This window comes from Lacerta agilis, chromosome 4 (genome assembly GCF_009819535.1).
Source record: "Lacerta agilis isolate rLacAgi1 chromosome 4, rLacAgi1.pri, whole genome shotgun sequence".
In the NCBI taxonomy this organism is placed as follows: Eukaryota; Metazoa; Chordata; class Lepidosauria; order Squamata; family Lacertidae; genus Lacerta; species Lacerta agilis.
The window spans coordinates 20,051,092-20,070,172 of record NC_046315.1 but is presented as its reverse complement, the minus strand read 5'-3'; the positions used below and the strand labels follow the sequence as shown (position 1 = coordinate 20,070,172).

The window sequence follows — 19,081 nt, the reverse complement described above, 5'->3', positions numbered from 1 at the left end:
TGCCTTGACTTTCTGTTTCAGGAATTGATCTAGACCCAATGTCCAGCAACTCTGAGTTGTCTATTGAAATCAGAAGTGTAGTCAGAAAAGCCATTAATTGATTTAACTCACCAACCAGAAATAATCACACTTCAGGAAGATTTTGAGCAAAGGAGAGAGAACCACACTTTCTGGGGAATAAATTCTTAAAGCTGTTATTCTTCCACTCAGTTTTTGCAGCTTGATCTGGTGCAGTCTACCTTCCATGGATCTCTCCACTGGTGCAGTGGTCTTCCTGTTCCTCACCTGCCATCTCTGTGAGGCAGAAGACCGAAAGTATAATTCAGTCCTCACGGTGGACAATGGCGGGCAGTGGGGTGAATGGGGAAAAATTGAATTCTGTCCCAAAGGACACGCAAACGGATTCTCAGTGAAGGTAAAGTCTTATCTATATCTTCTTTTTGATACACTGATCCCAAGGAGTAGTCACAATTATATATATCTATATCTATCTATATCTATCTATATCTATATCTATATCTATATCTATATCTATATCTATATCTAGTTGCTTCCCGTCTTTCTTTCTGAACCCCTTGCCTGTATATTGCTGCCTGCAAGGTGCTTTGAAGTGTTGACTGCCATGCTTAAAGATTTAATAGCTCTAAAAAGTCTCCATGCCACTTTGTCAATCCATACTGGAGAGGCTTAGAGTGAATTGCATTTTACATAAAAGAAAACTACCATGAATCTGGATGGGCTGGAAGGAAAAAAGGACAAGGATACAGAAATGTTTGGAATGCAATGAACTGGCAATATTGTGGTCAGGTTTATCTCCCTGAAATGTGAGCGTCCAACTGGCAAATACAGACTTTTAGTGTGGAAGCAACCCAGGTATGTTCTGGTGCTTTCTAGGAGGGTTAGCATTAGGTCCAGATTTTCCCTGACATGTCCAGGATTTCAACAACTTTCCCCAAAAAAGCTCAACAACTTTTTGTGTCCGGATTCTTACTTCTTGAAATAATATGGCAAGCCGAACTTCACAAATTGATGCAGCTGGGAATGTAAATCTCAATCCATGACCAGTAATACATGTACACAAGTAGGGACATGTAATTATGAACAGATAACTGCTCATTCAGGTTCTAAGCTAGTACTTTGGAAAATTGAGACTGCAGATGCAGTCTGAATGTGAGTGTTCTCGACTTCCGGCGAGGACGCCATTGCGGGCGGTCGTGGGTCGTTTCGGCAGCGAAACGACCCAGGCCGGCCCGGGGGTAGGAGCCCCGCTACCGCACAGCGGGGCTCCGCTAAACCGCAGGTCGAGCGTCCCGCGGCATGGGCTCTCCAGCGAGCCCACTATGGCGCTGAACCCTTCTCCCGTTCCCCTTGTAAAGGGGGAGCGGGAGTGAAGGGACAACAGCGCCGGGCTGTGGAGGCATGCCCCAACCGGGCCGGTGAAGCGGTGGCCGCCGCCTGCAATGAGCGAGATCGTTCTACCTGATTCCGAAGGAAAAAAGAAGAAACCCGCAGGCCGTGAGTACCGGATTAATTGGACCTAAATTTCCTGACATTTGGCGCTCCGGGAGGTACGTTAAAAAGGAAGCCCGTTCCTCCCTTTGTTTAAAGAAGAAATAACTGTTTCTGACTGTGACTGCTGCTGCAGTAGTGGATACAAAGTTTCGATGCAGTGTTTTTTTTGATAAGTGAGACTGGCTGAATCCCTTTTAGGGGAGCTAAATTGGTGGAAATATTTCTTCTTGAAGTTGTTGGAATGCAATCTTTTCACCCTGACTCCAGGGAAAATGGCTGCGGAAACTTATGATTAAAGATGGAAAAATACTGAAACCTGATACCCTATGCCCACTTCTACCATGTTTGGTTTCGTTTTCAAGTTGGCTTTAGATTCAGGACTGACTCACGAACAAAGGATTATTCTTTTGAACTTGGAATTGCTAAATCAGAAATTAAACCTGTTGAACCAGGATGTCGAAGAAAAGTTATATCCCACAGGAAAGACTCTTGAGAATCTTGTTAAACTGGAAGAAAACCTTGGTAGGGAACTTAAGGAAATTTTTGAAATGCAAAGTACAGTGTCTATGCAACTCCGAGAAGATGGAAAATCCTGTTGGGGTGAGAGACCCAGGATTAGAAGACAATTTATATCCAATTTCTGGGGTGAGAGCCCAGAAGTGATGGGAAGAAGATTTGTGAATTTACGATCAGAAGATGATTGGAACTTTGAAATGGAGATAATAATAATAATAATAATATTTATTATTTGTACCCCGCCCATCTGGCTGGATTTCCCCAGCCACTCTGGGCGGCTTCCAACAGAAATCAAATACAAAAATATCAAACATTAAAAACTTCCCTAAAAAGGGCTGCCTTCAGGTTTTTTCTGAATGTCAGGTAGTTGTTTATTTCCCTGACCTGTGATGGGAGGGCGTTCCACAGGGCGGGCGCCACTACTGAGAAGGCCCTCTGCCTGGTTCCCTGTAGTTTTGCTTCTCGCAGTGAGGCCCTCGGCGCTGGATCTCAGTGTCCGGGCTGAATGATGGGGGTGGAGACGCTCCTTCAGGTATACAGGACCGAGGCCGTTTAGGGCTTTAAAGGTCAGCACCAACACTTTGAATTGTGCTCGGAAACGTACTGGGAGCCAATGCAGATCTCTCAGGACCGGTGTTATGTGGTCCCGGCGGCCACTCCCAGTCACCAGTCTAGCTGCCGCATTTTGGATTAATTGCAGTTTCCGGGTCACCTTCAAAGGTAGCCCCACATAGAGCGCATTGCAGTAGTCCAAGCAGGAGATAACCAGAGCATGCACCACTCTGGCGAGACAGTCCGCGGGCAGGTAGGGTCTCAGCCTGCGTACCAGGTGGAGCTGGTAGACAGCTGCCCTGGATACAGAATTAACCTGCGCTTCCATGGACAGCTGTGAGTCCAAAATGACTCCCAGGCTGCGCACCTGGTCCTTCAGGGGCACAGTTACCCCATTCAGGACCAGGGAATCCTCCACACCTGCCCTCCTCCTGTCCCCCCAAAACAGTACTTCTGTCTTGTCGGGATTCAACCTCAATCTGTTAGCTGCCATCCATCCTCCAACAGCCTCCAGGCACTCACACAGGACCTTCACGGCCTTCACTGGTTCTGATTTGAAAGAGAGGTAGAGCTGGGTATCATCCGCATACTGATGAACACCCAGCCCAAACCCCCTGATGATCTCTCCCAGCGGCTTCATATAGATATTAAAAAGCATGGGGGAGAGGACAGAACCCTGAGGCACCCCACAAGTGAGAGCCCAGGGGTCTGAACACTCATCCCCCACCACCACTTTCTGAACACGGCCCAGGAGGAAGGAGCGGAACCACTGTATAACAGTGCCTCCAGCTCCCAACCCCTCTAGCCGGTCTAGAAGGATGTTATGGTCGATGGTGTCAAAGGCCGCTGAGAGATCCAGCAGAACTAGGAAACAGCTCTCACCTTTGTCCCTAGCCCGCCGGAGATCATCGACCAGCGCGACCAAGGCGGTTTCAGTCCCATGGTGAGGCCTGAATCCCGATTGGAAGGGATCCAAATGGTCCGCTTCTTCCAGGCGTGCCTGGAGTTGTTCAGCAACCACCCGCTCAATCACCTTGCCCAAGAATGGTAGATTTGAGACTGGGCGATAGTTGGCCATATTGGCCGGGTCTAAAGATGTTTTTTTAAGAAGCGGTTTAATGACCGCCTCTTTCAGCGGGGCTGGGAAAGCTCCCTCACAGAGGGAAGCATTCACCACCCCGCGCAGTTTCACTCGTCCAAGCAGCCTGTCCACATCCTCGGAGGTAACAGACTGAAATTGATCCCACGCAACTGGACTAGACAGGACTCTGGCACTCTCCCGCCCTGGCCCTGCTCCCACGGTGGAGTCTATCTCTTTCCGAATCTGAGCGATTTTATCTGCAAAAAACTTTGCAAACGCATTGCAGGAGATCTTGGGGTCCCTACCAGGCCCCGATGACGAAGGTGGCTCCGATAGATTCCGAACCACCTGAAAGAGTCTCCTGCTGCTATTTTCCGCAGATGCAATAGAGGCGGTGAAGAAAGTCTTCTTCGCCGTCGCTATCGCCACTTGGTAGGCTCGACGTTGAGCTCTAACCTGTGTCCGGTCGGATTCAGAATGGGTTTTCTGCCACCGGCGCTCTAGCCGTCTCAACGATTGTTTCCTCGCCCTCAGCTCCGGGGAAAACCACGGGGCTGTCCGGGCTCCATGCAACCGGAGAGGGCGCTTCGGAGCCAAACAGTCAATAGCCCAGGTTAGCTCCACATTCCAGCGGGCCACCAGGGAATCGGCTGAAAGGCCATCAACATGGGATAAAGTATCCCCTACCACTCTCTGGAAACCGTTTGGATCCATTAAGTGGCGGGGGCGGACCATCCGAATTGGTCCCACCTCCCTGCAGAGGGGAAGGGTTGCGGAGAAGTCCAGATGCTGGAAGGTGATGATTTGTGTATCCTGAAGCTCCCTGCAGGGATATATATGGACTGCGTCTGGAACTGTGGATTTATAGAAAAAGAGGGCATTCTGGACAATGGTGTTGGAGTGAGATGGAGAAATGTCTGGGGGGAGACCCCGAGATGGCGAAGGAAAATGGTCAGAAAAGGGATAGGGTGAAATATCTAAAATATAACTAGGATGGTTTATTATGGTACCCTGAAGTCAGTGTGTTAAGAATTTAAGATTTTGAACTAGTGAAGAGATAAGTTAATTTTTTATTAGCAGCAGTTTAAGTGAAATAAGATGTATGATGTGAGTTAAGAAGTAATAGGTTAGTTTGAAGTAAAATTAAATATTAAGAACTATGTTTAGATTTTTTGGATAATTTAAATTTTAAAGATGAGAAGTTATTAAAGTAAATTAGAAGTGGAACCAAAGGAGAGAAAACGGGGGAAGTCACCCAGTACAGATTCAAACAAGAATTATTATTTTTTGTTTTAAACAAGAAAAAGAATTATTGGTGTTTTAGTGGTGGTTTGTATTTGTTTTTCATTATGTTTTGATTGTTGTGTTTGTGTTGTTGTATGTGTTTTGTTGTTCTTTGTTTTGAATAAAACCAATAAAATTCTTATTAAAAAAAATGAATGTGAGTGTTCTCAGTGTCCTAGCTTGGTTAACTACAATAACAATCCCCCCTTTTGTAACACACACAATATATTTTTTCCGTTTTGTTTTCTACATGGGTACTATTTCTTTTTTCTTTTCTTTTTTGTGTGTGGTCTTACTCTGTGCACTTGTAATTTGGTACTTTTTATTTTTCCAATAAAGAACATAAAACAGAGTCCTAGCTTGCAAAAACAGCTTTATTGCAGTCTCGTTCTCTCATTTGCACCAGTTTCAGGTAGAACAAGGTATAACCGGTGATGATACTGGCCTCAATGGCATCCATCTCCATTGCAGTAGTGGTGGAGTTGTACAATCTACCGTTGGACCGTAAGCATCTTGATTTTTCTCTTTGTTGCTTGGAAAGTGATGGTGTGAGGGGTTGGCTGAAATCTATTATGTTCATAGAATCATAGAATCATAGAGTTGGAAGAGACCCCACAAGGGCCATCCAGTCCAACCCCCTGCCAAGCAGGAAACACCACCAAAGCATTCCTGACAGATGGCCGTCAAGCCTCTGCTTAAAGACCTCCAAAGAAGGAGACTCCACCACACTCCTTGGCAGCAAATTCCACTGTCGAACAGCTCTTACTGTCAGGAAGTTCTTCCTAATGTTTAGGTGGAATCTTCTTTCTTGTAGTTTGAAAGAACTACAAAAGTTTGAAAGAACCCAGGACAGGATAATGTCAGGGTCTATCTGCCTCATTCTTAGCTCTTGGAGTCTAAGCGTACCAACTCTAGGTTGCATTCCAAATCTGAGAGGGACCCAAGAGGAAAGAGACTGCAACAACAGAGTACAAAGGTCAGGAAAAGCAGAGTTTATTTCTGAGGACCACACATCCCATGAAAAGAGAGAGAAAGAAGAAACCACCATATATACTGAGAGTGGGGAACCTCAAGTCCAGGGGTCAAATTTGGTCCCCAAGGCTTCTCTGTCTGGTCCTCATGAGTATCTGTGATTGTCAGGGGTCAGGACCTCAGGCAGGAAGGAGAGGCAGGCTGAGCAAAAAAGCTGAATGAAAAGGCCTAGACCTATCTAGGCTGTGCCTTCCTGAGAGAAAGTAGGCACAATAATGAAGCTCTCCTTCCTGCTGGATGCACTAGCCTAAAAGAAGGGTTTGGATTGGATATCCCGCTTTATCACTACCCTAAGGAGTCTCAAAGCGGCTAACATTCTCCTTTCCCTTCCTCCCCCACAACAAACACTGTGAGGTAAATGAGGCTGAGAGACTTCAAAGAAGTGTGACTAGCCCAAGGTCACACAGCAGCTGCATCTGGAGGAGCAGAGAAGCAAACCCGGTTCACCAGATTATGAGTCTACTGCTCTTAACCACACTGGCTCTCCACTCTACAGCTGTTAAGCAGAGACCTTGATCCTGTGGGGTGCAGGTGCTGCTTTGCCAGTGGCTTTCTTGCAGGAAAGTCACTACCACTTAAGTGAGTGGATCCCATCCTGCATGGTGCTGGTCAATGGACTTCATGAAGGAGCAGCTCCACCACACAGAATCAGGTCATTCTGCTTAACATCTGTTAGGCAAGAGCAGCAAATCCTACGTGGGACCGATGCACCCTGACCTTAAAAAAATCCCATTCTTAACAGAATATTAGGGTTTAAAACCCCTTTAAAGACTATTTAGCTCCATCCCTAGATTGTTCCAGGGGCAGATGGCGAGGGTATGGTGTGAGTGGCCCTTGGGTGGCACAGGGCAAACCCACCTAATCCAGAGTTCACAACGTATAGCCATACTTAGAAGTTGAGGTTTGGTAGACATACTATACTGGATGAGGTCCACAAAAGACATCTTAAAAAAAAAATCTAAGGAGGAAACATAGATTTGTGGGAAAGCAAATAATTCCAATTTGGGTCATATTTCCAGAGAGGCAGACATTGCCTTATTATTATTATTATTATTATTATTATTATTATTATTATTTTGCAGGTTTGGAGGATCGGTTACGGTTGAAAAATGCCCCAGGAACAGCTACCTGGTTGCCTTCGCTCTGAAAGTGGAAGCCCCACAAGGGCCAGGTGATGATACGGCAGCCAACAACATCCAGTTCAGCTGCTCAGATGGGACTAGACTGGAGGGCTATGCCAACGACGTCGGTACTTATGGCCAGTGGAGCAAGCGCTGCACCACTGGTGCCATCTGCGGGATCCAAACAAAGGTGGAGCCTATAGTTTCAGTTGATAGCACAGCACTTAATGATGTCAAGTTCTTCTGCTGTGACTGAATCACCTGGGCTTCATCCTGCTACAACACAGCTGCCTGTGTTCTAATGGTCTGTTGGCATGAAACTTAACCAACAATAAATCTTAACAAAAGAGTTGTGTGTACCTTTTGGAGCTTTGTCCCTTCCTGATCTCAATTCCTTAAGCCTGCATGAATTTGTTTTGGATAGGAGGCCAATGCAATGTTAAAGAGGGTACCATCCTAGAGCTGTAGTGTGATATCTTTAGCCCATTGATCTAGCCAGGCCCACCAGCCTCTCAGTTTGTCCCATGAGGTTGCTTTGAACCAATCACACCCACTTGCCAATCACCAGCCATCTCAGGCACAGAGATCCCTTATGTCTGATCTAAGCACCATGTGGTAAGATTTGAGGATTTGAAGGGATCTATTCTCTCCGATCTTAGCACCAAGCATAGCAGCCAACTCCTAGGGGCCAAGGTCCCTTCGCCTTCCCCAAGTTGATGGGCATTGCCATACGAATGGTGCTTTATCTAGCTGGGTAGTGAGACTCCTGTTCCACACATAAAAGTATAAGTGAAGGTTGAGTCCTGCCTCCCAGATTATGATTGTGAAGACTAGGGTTTGCTCCCCTGATTTTATGAGGAATCCCTGACTTGCAGGCCACAGCCAGATTTCATCTGACTCTCCCAGCCCATGAACTGTTCAGCAGGGGAGCTGTTAAGAGGGAAAAGCGTGTAGGTATTTTGCAAAGAATGCTATTGCAGTTCCTTCCTCTGCAAGCAGTTCTGTTACAAGAAAGTCAGAACAGAAGGGGAAATGCCTAAGCCAAGAGGTAGACTTGTGTTCCTTGCAAATGTGCACAAGGACAAGGACCTGGATTGAAAGTGATTTGCCACAACTCCGGATCAAGAGAAAACGAACTGCTACCAGGGATGTCTACTGCTGACAGTTTGAGTTGGAAGAAGCCACTTTAAGGTCTGAGGAGAAGAACTGTAGCAAATGGGGACCATGGGGGGGGCAGAGGGCTATGGAAATAAAACAGTATGAATAATTTTCTATTTCCTTTTCAGAAACCTAACCCCTGAATAAATTTCAAATGCTGAACTGCAAGAAAACGTAATTCACATTGCACTGTTGTTGTTGTTGTTGTTGTTTTAGCATCTTAGAATAAATCATGGTATTTTGTAACGTGTGATATTCTGGACACAGAACTGTTACAAGTCTGAACCAGGGCCGGATTTATGTATAGGCTAAGTAGGCTGAAGCCTAGGGCCTCTAAATCTAGGGAGCCTCACCAGCCAGCCCACTCCCCAGCACCGCAGTCTCCCCTCTCCCAAAGTTGCAAACCCAAGACTTCATGCGAGGGCAGGGCAACTCGGGCCCAGCAACTATGAGACTCAGGGAAAGCCAGTGGAGCCCAATTTGAAGCTCTGGACCCTCAACTTGGAATAATAGAGATATAAATAAAATCCATCTAGATTGGCCTGGTGTGGGGGCCCCTTAGGAGCAGCCCACGGGGCCCAATTTGGTCCAATTCCTCCAATTGCCTTAATGGCTTACTGTATTTGATGGTTGTAGTTTACTTCTTAATATGTATTTTAAAACTGACTTTTTAAATGACTACATAAAGTAGATTCTAAATCTGCCACACTGTCAAGTAATCATGGTCCTATTATTTACACTTCCCAGGCAATATAATTTGTAAACTCAAGGTGGTGTTTTTTTTAAAAGAATAACATTACAACTTCATTTTCCTAAAAATTAATGCTTATTCCACACAAGGTTTACAAAGTTCAGTTATTGCAAAAGTTTTTCAGTGTTAATTTTATGCATTTTTTTAAAAAATCACCATGGTATTTAACAATAACATCTTATGCCCTTTAGAGGAGAAATTGAGAATTGCAGAATTTTAAATACCCATCACCATCCTTGGCTTCACTCAACCACAACCAGGGAGTGTCGCGGGCCCTTCGCCCTGTACAGCCCACCCCCGGACGTTTTACGGTCTATGAGTGCTGCACCAACGACAAACGGTCCCCAGCTGCAGCCCTTCAGACTACTAGCTGGATCCTGCTTACTTCAGTCACCACAGACGAGGATATTGTGAACTAAAAAGTTGTTTATTGAGTACAAAGCTTGTGGTTGCTGATAAATAAAAGGTTGTTCAAGAAGCTTATAACAGTTGTCCTATACCGGCCTAATACCTCTAAATGTTACCGGCCTATTACCTCTAATAGTTAACTAAATATCAATAACAACACGTTTCACAATCTCTTTATCCTCTCTGCTAACTTCCACCTCAGACTCTTAAGCTCCCAGCTCTATCTCCGGACTCACACTGCTCAACTAACTCTCCCACTTCCACCAACTAACTCTCACTTCTCCCTCCAGCTCTAACTTCAACTCTAACTCCAACTAACTACTGACTGCCCACTGGGAGGGGTGTTTTATACCCAGGCTAAGCCCGCCCCTGAGGGTTCTAACTGTCAGAACATTTAACCCCTACCTGGCATGAGGCTAGTTCTCCACATACCTCCCTCCTTTTTAGGTTTGTATCAGAGGAGTTACTCGCCAAAGTATCCCTCTGATACAAACAACAGTTTAAAACATCAATATAAACATTTTATAACTCTTACCTATTTTTTCCCCTAACTATGGCATAATCAGTTACATCTTCAGTAAAAGTACATATAGTTGTGAACATTATATACAATAGTTCATGCAGCATTAGGCCTTTATTGCAAGAAAAGCCGTAACTGTCCATTTTAACCTTTGTCTTTGGGTCTTCGTGATAAGGCGTCTGCGATGATGTTTAGGATCCTTTCACGCTCCTTATCGTCCTTAACCGTCACAAGAAGTATCTTTCTCTGGGCACCAGTCTTTTCTCTGCCATATGTGATGGGATGTAAGCTGTCTTCCTTGGCCAGATGACACAGTCCCATTCCGATCCCTGCACTCGAGGCGTCTGTAACGATTGTGGATCCCAAGCTGGGTAGAGTCCTTGTTTCTCAGGGTCAAAAGCTCTCTTAGATCAACCTCTCCCTCCTTCAGGATCTCTGTTAAATGTTTAAGCTCGCGGACTTGTACACACATCTCCAGGTCATCATAAGCTGCATAAACACTGGTTGTCTGGCTTTTAAATGCACTGGGAACTATTTTCAGAAGTTTGTGGATATCTTCTTTTTTAGTCAGCTTGCTGAAGCTTTCTAGACAAGCGTGATCACTTAATAAAAGTAGGCTAAAAAGCTCTGATTGCTTATTGCTCATAGCAATCTCCCTTGTTGTCAGTTCATCTTTGGTCTGTATTGATTTATCAGATCCCACTTCGAGCAATTTGAAGACCACTTTTTTATGCCTTTGACGTGGTAGCCCTGTTAACGCTGTGTAACCACATTCATTTTGGACATTTATTTGTGTTGCATGAGCAGCAGGGTACCCATCCTCCCACCACACAATCTCTAGTGTAGGAAACACGTTCACTTTCATAGAAAGTCGATGGGACCCCATGCCAGCTATAACTTCCAGTACGTCTTTCTTTCTATCTTTCCAACTGATGAGTGGTTTATCATAAATTTGACTAGTTGTTCTAACTGATCTCACAGATAGGTCACTGGTCACATTGCAGGTAGACACTCCTTTACCAATATCACAGGCTTTTTCAACAACGTGACTACTGTAGTCTAGATTGGGTTCATGGTTTAGGGACTTGATTGGGTTTATCATATTCACATGCATGACCCGCCTCCCTTCACCGTATTGAATTATATCGTTTACATCATTCATTTTTGAAATGATCTTAAAAGGACCTTCCCAGGTCAGTTGTAACCTGTCCCCTTTTACTGGTCTGATTAACAAAATATCCTGTCCTGGCTCAAAAGATCTCTTACGTGCTTTTTTGTCATACCAAACTTTCTGTTTGTGTTGAGCAACCTTGCAATGTTCTCCTGCCAGTTCTAGTGATCGTTTGAGAGTGTGTTGCAATTTAAAAAGGTAGTCAACTACATTCTCAGAATCCCCAACCGGCCGTCCTTCCCAATTAAATCTTAATAAATCTAGGGGACCCTTGATTTTTCTTCCAAACAATAATTCAAAGGGACTACTGGTGATATGTTTTATCCCACACCTCTCCCACAAACACTGCATAAGTTTAGAGGTAAATGAAGCTCCAAGGTCTGTCACAATCTGTTCTGCAAACCCTAGCCGACACATATAACTTATTAGAGCTGAAGCCACTGTTTCAGTCTCTATGTTTCGCAACGGTATCGCTTCCGGATATTTCGTCGCAAAATCCACAATAGTCAACAAATTGTGATGTCCCCTGCGACTGGCTTTTGGCAGTCGTCCCATTACATCTATTGCTAAACGTTGGAAGGGTTGTGATATTATGGGCAAGGGGCATAATTGTGCTTTCGTTTTATCTTGCCCATGTCCTTGTAATTGGCAAGTATGGCACGTTCGACAAAATAACTTTATTTGCTTGCCCATCCCAGGCCAAAAGAAATTTTGGGACACCCTTTGTTTGGTTCTGGTGATTCCCAAGTGACCTCCAAATATACTGCCATGTGCATGTTGGATTATTTTGTTTCTAAATTCAGTAGGTACTATCAGTTGCCTGTGGATTTCATTACCCCCTCTATTAGGCTTTAAAAGAATCTCTCTGTATAGCAACCCATTATTGACTATAAACCGCTCAGGGCTTTCCGGGGTTAATACTGTATTCAAGGCTGTGGCTTGAAAATATTTCTGTAAATCTGTATCTAGTTTCTGCTTGGCTGCAAAACTAGCTGCTTGACTATTTGTAACTGGCATTATACTTGTATCTTGTGTCAGTTCAACAATTGTATCAGGCCTTTCCTCCTGAGGTAACTGTCGCAGTTTTTGTGCCCTAGTAATCACAAATGCACTCTGTACATGGTCAAGTAGATCCCACCCAATTAACATTGGAGCTGGGATTTCTGGTGAAACTGCTACTTGCCATTCTCCAGACCATTGTTTGTATGTCAGATTAACTAGTGCTACTGGCAAGGTTTCCGGCTGTTTTGATATTCCTTTTAAACTGATTGTTTTGCCTTTAATAAAGTCTTCTGGCTTTAGTAAATCAGGATGTATAATACTAATTTGAGACCCTGTGTCTTTTAAGCCTTTATATTGTTTACCATTCACCCAAATTTCTTCTCCTGTTTTGTGTAATAACATGTCATCTTGTTGAATTATATAGCACCTCACAACTTGGGCCTCGGGTAACTCGTCAGGCTCTGCTCTAGACTGGGCCTCGGTTGCCTTGGCAACCATGTTGGCAGTTGACTCTGTCTCCACAGTTTGGACACAATATGTCTGCTTCTGAGGGATAGTATTTGCACTCCTAGTTCTGAGTTCAGTTCTACAGTCGACTTGTCTATGGCCTTTTCGTCCACATTGCCAGCAGGTTAAGTCTGGCCTTTTACCCTCACCATATTTATTTATTTTTCCCTCAGTCAACCCCGTTGTTATAGGCGTGTTATGGGGAGCATTTGCATTGGCGGGAAAAATTTTCTTGGCAGTTTCTGTGGTAAATTTTGTGGGCTGTTGCGTTTTCTTAAACTTATTTGTTTCCCAATGTTTGTCCTTATATTTTGGGGCATCATAAGCATGTTCTCGGATTTCATTTATTTCATCTGCCAGATTAGCAGCTTCCAGGATGGTTTTAGGGCGTCTTTCTTTAATTAAATACTTCAGATGACTATTAATCGTGTCATAAAATTGTTCTAATGCGATCACCTCTTTTATTTTTGCCACAGAATCGGCACCCTCCTGTTCTAGCCACTTGTTTAAATAGTTTGTAGTTTTAGCTCCTAATTGAGCGAACGTTTCCTCACGCAATTTTTTTATTGTTCTAAACTTTTGTCTCAGTTGCTCTGCAGTAATTCCGAATCTGACATAAACCAACTGTTTAAATGCTTCAAAATCTTTAGATTGATCAGATGGCATTTGAGAATAAATCTCTGTTAATGTCCCACTAATACGCGCTCTCAGTATTTGCATTTTTTCCTCATCTTTTACTTCAAAATCTTCGCAAGCCCTCTCAAAAGAAATGATAAACGCTTCAGGGTCGTCTTTATCTCTGAAGTCAGGGAATCTTTTTAAATCCACCCTGCTAGGATTTTGTGTGGAACTATTGCTGTTGTTTCTATTATCTACAGCTGATAATTCAAGTCTTTTCATTTCTAATAAATATTCTCTTTCCTCCCTTTCTCTTTCTCTCTCAATAGCTAAGGTCATTTCTTTCTCTTTCAGTTCTCTCTCTTTTGCCTCTCTCTCTCTCTCTCTTTCAATATTTAATTCTCTCTCTTTTGCCTCAGCTTGTAATTTTTTCTCTCTTTCCTCAGCTTGCAATCTCATTTCTAATTCCTTCAGTTTATATTCTTGTTCTAACTTCCATTTCTCAAATTCCTCTGAGGCTTTAAAACTCGTCCCCTCAGCAGGATTTTTGTTAACTGTTTCAGTACTGGTTTCTTCCATCTGGGAAACCCCATTTTCGTCTTCAGAGCTTTCTACTTGTGAGTCCCTAAGAGCTGTTTTTGTCTTCCTAGGTGGCATTTTCTATTTATTTGGTGGTATTATTTCTGTACTTAAATCAAGGATGTTTCAGTTAAACTATTTCTTCAGGCTCGGTTTCCACAGCTTAGGTCCAAAGTCACGCCTAAAGTTACCTCAGTGCACTTTGTTCAGCGTACTTTTCCGACCTCTCACTATAAACCTTTCTGCCTGAAATAGTTTTAAACGCAAAGTATCTTTGTAATTCTCTCACAATCTCACAGTCTTAGGCGCTATCACACCACACCCTAGGGCCAGGTAATTCCTCTCTGAATTCCCCTTCTCCCTTTCCAGGTGTATGCGATCCCCCTTCCTGACTAGATTGTAGAGTCTCACAGAAGTTTGCTTAAATCCTCTTTAAGCCTCACACTTCACACAATGCGTCACCCTTAAATCTTTCTTGTACCTTGGCACTTCTTGCCAACACTTTAGATCTTTGATCTCAACGTGACCACCACTTTATGTCTATCTTTCGTCCCGACGCTGCCACCACTTTAATGTCGCGGGCCCTTCGCCCTGTACAGCCCACCCCCGGACGTTTTACGGTCTATGAGTGCTGCACCAACGACAAACGGTCCCCAGCTGCAGCCCTTCAGACTACTAGCTGGATCCTGCTTACTTCAGTCACCACAGATGAGGATATTGTGAACTAAAAAGTTGTTTATTGAGTACAAAGCTTGTGGTTGCTGATAAATAAAAGGTTGTTCAAGAAGCTTATAACAGTTGTCCTATACCGGCCTAATACCTCTAAATGTTACCGGCCTATTACCTCTAATAGTTAACTAAATATCAATAACAACACGTTTCACAATCTCTTTATCCTCTCTGCTAACTTCCACCTCAGACTCTTAAGCTCCCAGCTCTATCTCCGGACTCACACTGCTCAACTAACTCTCCCACTTCCACCAACTAACTCTCACTTCTCCCTCCAGCTCTAACTTCAACTCTAACTCCAACTAACTACTGACTGCCCACTGGGAGGGGTGTTTTATACCCAGGCTAAGCCCGCCCCTGAGGGTTCTAACTGTCAGAACATTTAACCCCTACCTGGCATGAGGCTAGTTCTCCACAGGGAGCAGCAAGGCTTAATAGAGTGGGGCCATGGTCAGATCTGATACTGTCAAATGAAGAAAGTGGGGCCAGTTCAGCCCTTCCCAGTCCTTTGAACACCATTTCACCATTCCACCATCATTCCATGATCACCATCACTCAATGCTGGAGAAATGCATCAGGACTGTGTGGAGGGACACCTATAGCTAATCCACACACTCCTGTCTGGCCCCCAGGGGGTGTTTTAATTAAAGCATACACAGTAAGCATGCAAGCAACTAACTAACTAACTAACTAACTAAGAAACTTGTGTGCTTCATTCCTGAATTTCAGCTTTCCAGACAGGAGGAAACATGCTGCAGGATTGGGACAAGTCTCAGTACTGTGACCATGACCGCCTGGTTGCCTTTGCTTTGAGTGTGGAACCTCTCAAGGATGGGGTGGATAATACAGCAGCCAACAATGTCTACTTCAAATGTGAAAACGGGAGAGAAATGTTAGGTAATGGAATATACTGGGGTTATTATGCCAGCGTTAGCACCTGCTTTTCTGGTGCCATATGTGGGCTGCAGACAAGAGTACAGCCTGATCAAGGAGAAGGTGATGATACAGCACTTAATGGTGTTAAGTTTTATTGCTGTAGATGAAGCATGTTGCAATAGTTTGCTGACCTGGATTTTATCCACAATTAAATGCTAAACAAATATGAGTGTGTGTCTTTTTTTGAGACCAGTTCCTCCATTCCAGATAGGAGACCAACAAAAGAATAAAATGGAAGAGCGACAAGTGCATAACCACATAGAAGTCTTCACCCATCCAGTGTCATGCAAATACTTTGGACTACATCTCCCATTAGCCATTGCCAGCACAGCTTTAAAAGGAATCTGGGAGTTCCTTCTACACTGCATGGATAAGAAACTTCCTGAATCGTTTTGGAGGCTTTTAAAAAGTCTTTCCTGATGCATGTGTGGCTGCATTTAATTTCTTCACAGCATTTGTGAATCATAGCTGTGACTTCACTCATTTGCTGAAAACACTAAATAGTAGGAGAAGACTCTTGCCTCCCTTTTGTGTAGAATGGGGACTCCATATTTTCATTCATAACTCTCATTCTACAAGGTCTAGAGACTTTGTGGTTACTTTAAAACAGAAGCTCAGTGTCTAGGCCTAGAATCCGTGGAGGGGGCAAACACTTACCAATGGACAAGGACTAAAAACGAAAAGCTAAAAAATCAGTCTAAAGCTAAAAAATCAGTGTGGAAGAGGAAGTAGAGGCTGCTGCTCCCTGTAAGACTAACTGCTGCCACGATTCCAAAGATGATCTAGAAAATATTCCAGCAATTGATGTGCATCTGGAGCCAGCGACCTGAAGTGCTCCATCTGAAAACAGGACAGGGCATCAGCAATGTGGTTAGAGGCACCAGGGAGAAAGCCGGCAGAGAATACAATGCTAAACCCTAAGCAGCACAACACAAAGGAGTGCAATAGGGCAGAAACTGCTGGAGCATGAAGACTGTTCAGACAAAACACTCGCCACAGCTTGGTTATTGGACCAGAAGCAGACCCGGCGGTCCCTAAACTCCTGAGTCCAGATGTGCACTGCTACTACAATGGGGAAAAACCTCAAGAAAGGTTAAGTCAGCCATGGCTTTGCACACCAACGGCCTTGAAAATAAAGGCCAAAGCCCAAGGACCCAGCCGGATTGGAATGAACCTGAAAATCACACTGACGGTTCAAAGTGCCCTGCCACAGGAACACACTGTTGAACTCCCTGAGGAATTCCAACCACAAGCAAAGATCCGCTTTTACCTCACCCGTTAATCGGACATGATGATGCGGGGACGCCAAACCAGCTAAAAGCCTGGGCTAGGCAAGAGCAAAATGGGCGACCAGGAGCAATCACCCTACATGCTAAATTTAGGTGGCTCAGCAAAGACTGGATTTGACGCAAGGTCACCTTCCTTAGGGGAAGCAGATCCTCTATGACCTTCCTCAAGGCTAACAACTTCTCATCCAGCAAGTGAGATGTTTGAGCAACTGTATCCAACTGTATGCCTAAATAGGTCAACACAGTGGTAGGACCTTCCATTTTTTTCCACCGCCAAGGGAACACCCAGTTCGTTGGCCAGGGAATAAAATGATTCAAGCATGACTACATAGTAACTGGAATCATGACTTCCAGCCAGCAAAAAATCATCAAAATAATTGGACATGCCCCTAAGGCAGGTCTTGGCCCAAAGGGCCCAATCAATAAACGTACTAAAGGACTCAAAAACTGCACATGCTATAGAACAGTCCATAGGCATGGCCTTATCTATGTAATAGGCACCATCCAATTGGAATTTGCTGCCAAGGAGTGTGGTGGAGTCTCCTTCTTTGGAGGTCTTTAAGCGGAGGCTTGACAGCCATCTGTCAGGAATGCTTTGGTGGTGTTTCCTGTTTGGCAGGGGGTTGGACTAGATGGCCCTTGTGGTCTCTTCCAACTCTATGATTCTCTGATTCTATGGAACCTTAGCCACTGAAAGTCTTGAGGGTAGACAGACAGCAACCTAAATGCTGCTTCAACATCACATTTTGCCAATAAAGCACCCTTTCCAAACTGACAAATAAGCTTTATGGCCTCGTCCAAGGATGCATATTTGACAGAACAAAGTTCCTGAGAGATTGCGTCATTAACACAAGTCCCTTTAGGGTGAGACAAATTATGGATGGATAAGGCGAAATTTGCCTGGGGCCTTTGTAGACACGATCCCCAAAGGACATAAGTGCAGATTAGGAAAAGGGGGAGAGGCAAATGGGTCTGCCATGTGCCTTAAAGCAAGCTCCTTTCCCACCTTTCCGCCTGCCACATCAGGCATGTCCCTAACAGATTTCTGATTTGCAGGATTCTGAGCTACTAGTGGGAATGCTACAGGAATCCTAAAACCAAAAGAAAAGCCTTCCCATAAATAAACAGCAGCCGACTTATCCAGATAATGCTGCAGCCAGACCTTTAAAGCTAACAACTTAATCAGAGTGTAGGCCAGCGACAAAGAAGTGCTACTTGCTGTCCCCTTGGGGCTTTGCTGGGAGCCTCCTTTTGCACCAAGAAAGGGCTGCCTGCCCCTAATGCAAGAGGTCACAGTTGTTGTTGTTGTTCAGTCGTTCAGTCGTGTCCGACTCTTCGTGACCCCTTGGACCAGAGCACGCCAGGCACGCCTATCCTTCACTGCCTCCCGCAGTTTGGCCAAACTCATGTTAGTAGCTTCGAGAATACTGTCCAACCATCTCATCCTTTGTCGTCCCCTTCTCCTTGTGCCCTCCATCTTTCCCAACATCAGGGTCTTTTCCAGGGAGTCTTCTCTTCTCATGAGGTGGCCAAAGTACTGGAGCCTCAACTTCAGGATCTGTCCTTCTAGTGAGCACTCAGGGCCGATTTCCTTGAGAATGGATAGGTTTGATCTTCTTGCAGTCCATGGGACTCTCAAGAGTCTCCTCCAGCACCATAATTCAAAAGCATCAATTCTTCGGCGATCAGCCTTCTTGATGGTCCAGCTCTCACTTCCGTACATTACTACTGGGAAAACCATAGCTTTAACTATACGGACCTTTGTTGGCAAGGTGATGTCTTTGCTTTTTAAGATGCTGTCTAGGTTTGTCATTGCTTTTCTCCCAAGAAGCAGGCGTCTTCTAATTTCGTGACTGCTGTCACCATCTGCAGTGATCATGGAACCCAAGAAAGTGAAATCTCTCACTGCCTCCATTTCTTCCCCTTCTATTTGCCAGGAGGTGATGGGACCAGTGGCCATGATCTTAGTTTTTTTGATGTTGAGCTTCAGACCATATTTTGCGCTCTCCTCTTTTACCCTCATTAAAAGGTTCTTCAATTCCTCCTCACTTTCTGCCATCAAGGTTGTATCATCAGCATATCTGAGGTTGTTGATATTTTTTCCGGCAATCTTAATTCCGGTTTGGGATTCATCCAGCCCAGCCTTTCGCATGATGAATTCTGCATATAAGTTAAATAAGCCGGGAGACAATATACAGCCTTGTCGTACTCCTTTCCCAATTTTGAACCAATCAGTTATTCCATATCCAGTTCTAACTGTAGCTTCTTGTCCCAAATAGAGTTTTCTCAGGAGACAGATGAGGTGATCCGGCACT

At 44.5% G+C, this 19,081-nt stretch overlaps 1 protein-coding gene across 1 annotated transcript; it reads left to right on the top strand.

The window, feature by feature from the left end:
• Positions 1-244: 244 nt before the first annotated feature.
• Positions 245-7,418, top strand: LOC117044960 (vitelline membrane outer layer protein 1-like). The gene is made up of 3 exons (XM_033145754.1): positions 245-415; positions 5,352-5,449; positions 7,060-7,418. The coding sequence occupies exons 1-3, from the start codon at positions 245-247 to the stop codon at positions 7,352-7,354; spliced, it is 564 nt and encodes a 187-aa protein (XP_033001645.1). The 3' UTR covers positions 7,355-7,418.
• The last annotated feature ends 11,663 nt before the right edge of the window (positions 7,419-19,081 follow it).

What these genes read in the sequence shown, in the direction of transcription:
- LOC117044960 (XM_033145754.1), top strand. Translation starts at nt 245, where the DNA reads ATGGATCTCTCCACTGGTGCAGTGGTCTTCCTGTTCCTCACCTGCCAT. An exon ending in CAAACGGATTCTCAGTGAAG is followed by an intron (nt 416 to 5,351) that starts GTAAAGTCTTAT and finishes CATTTGCACCAG; the next exon opens with TTTCAGGTAGAACAAGGTAT. An exon ending in GTACAATCTACCGTTGGACC is followed by an intron (nt 5,450 to 7,059) that starts GTAAGCATCTTG and finishes ATTATTTTGCAG; the next exon opens with GTTTGGAGGATCGGTTACGG.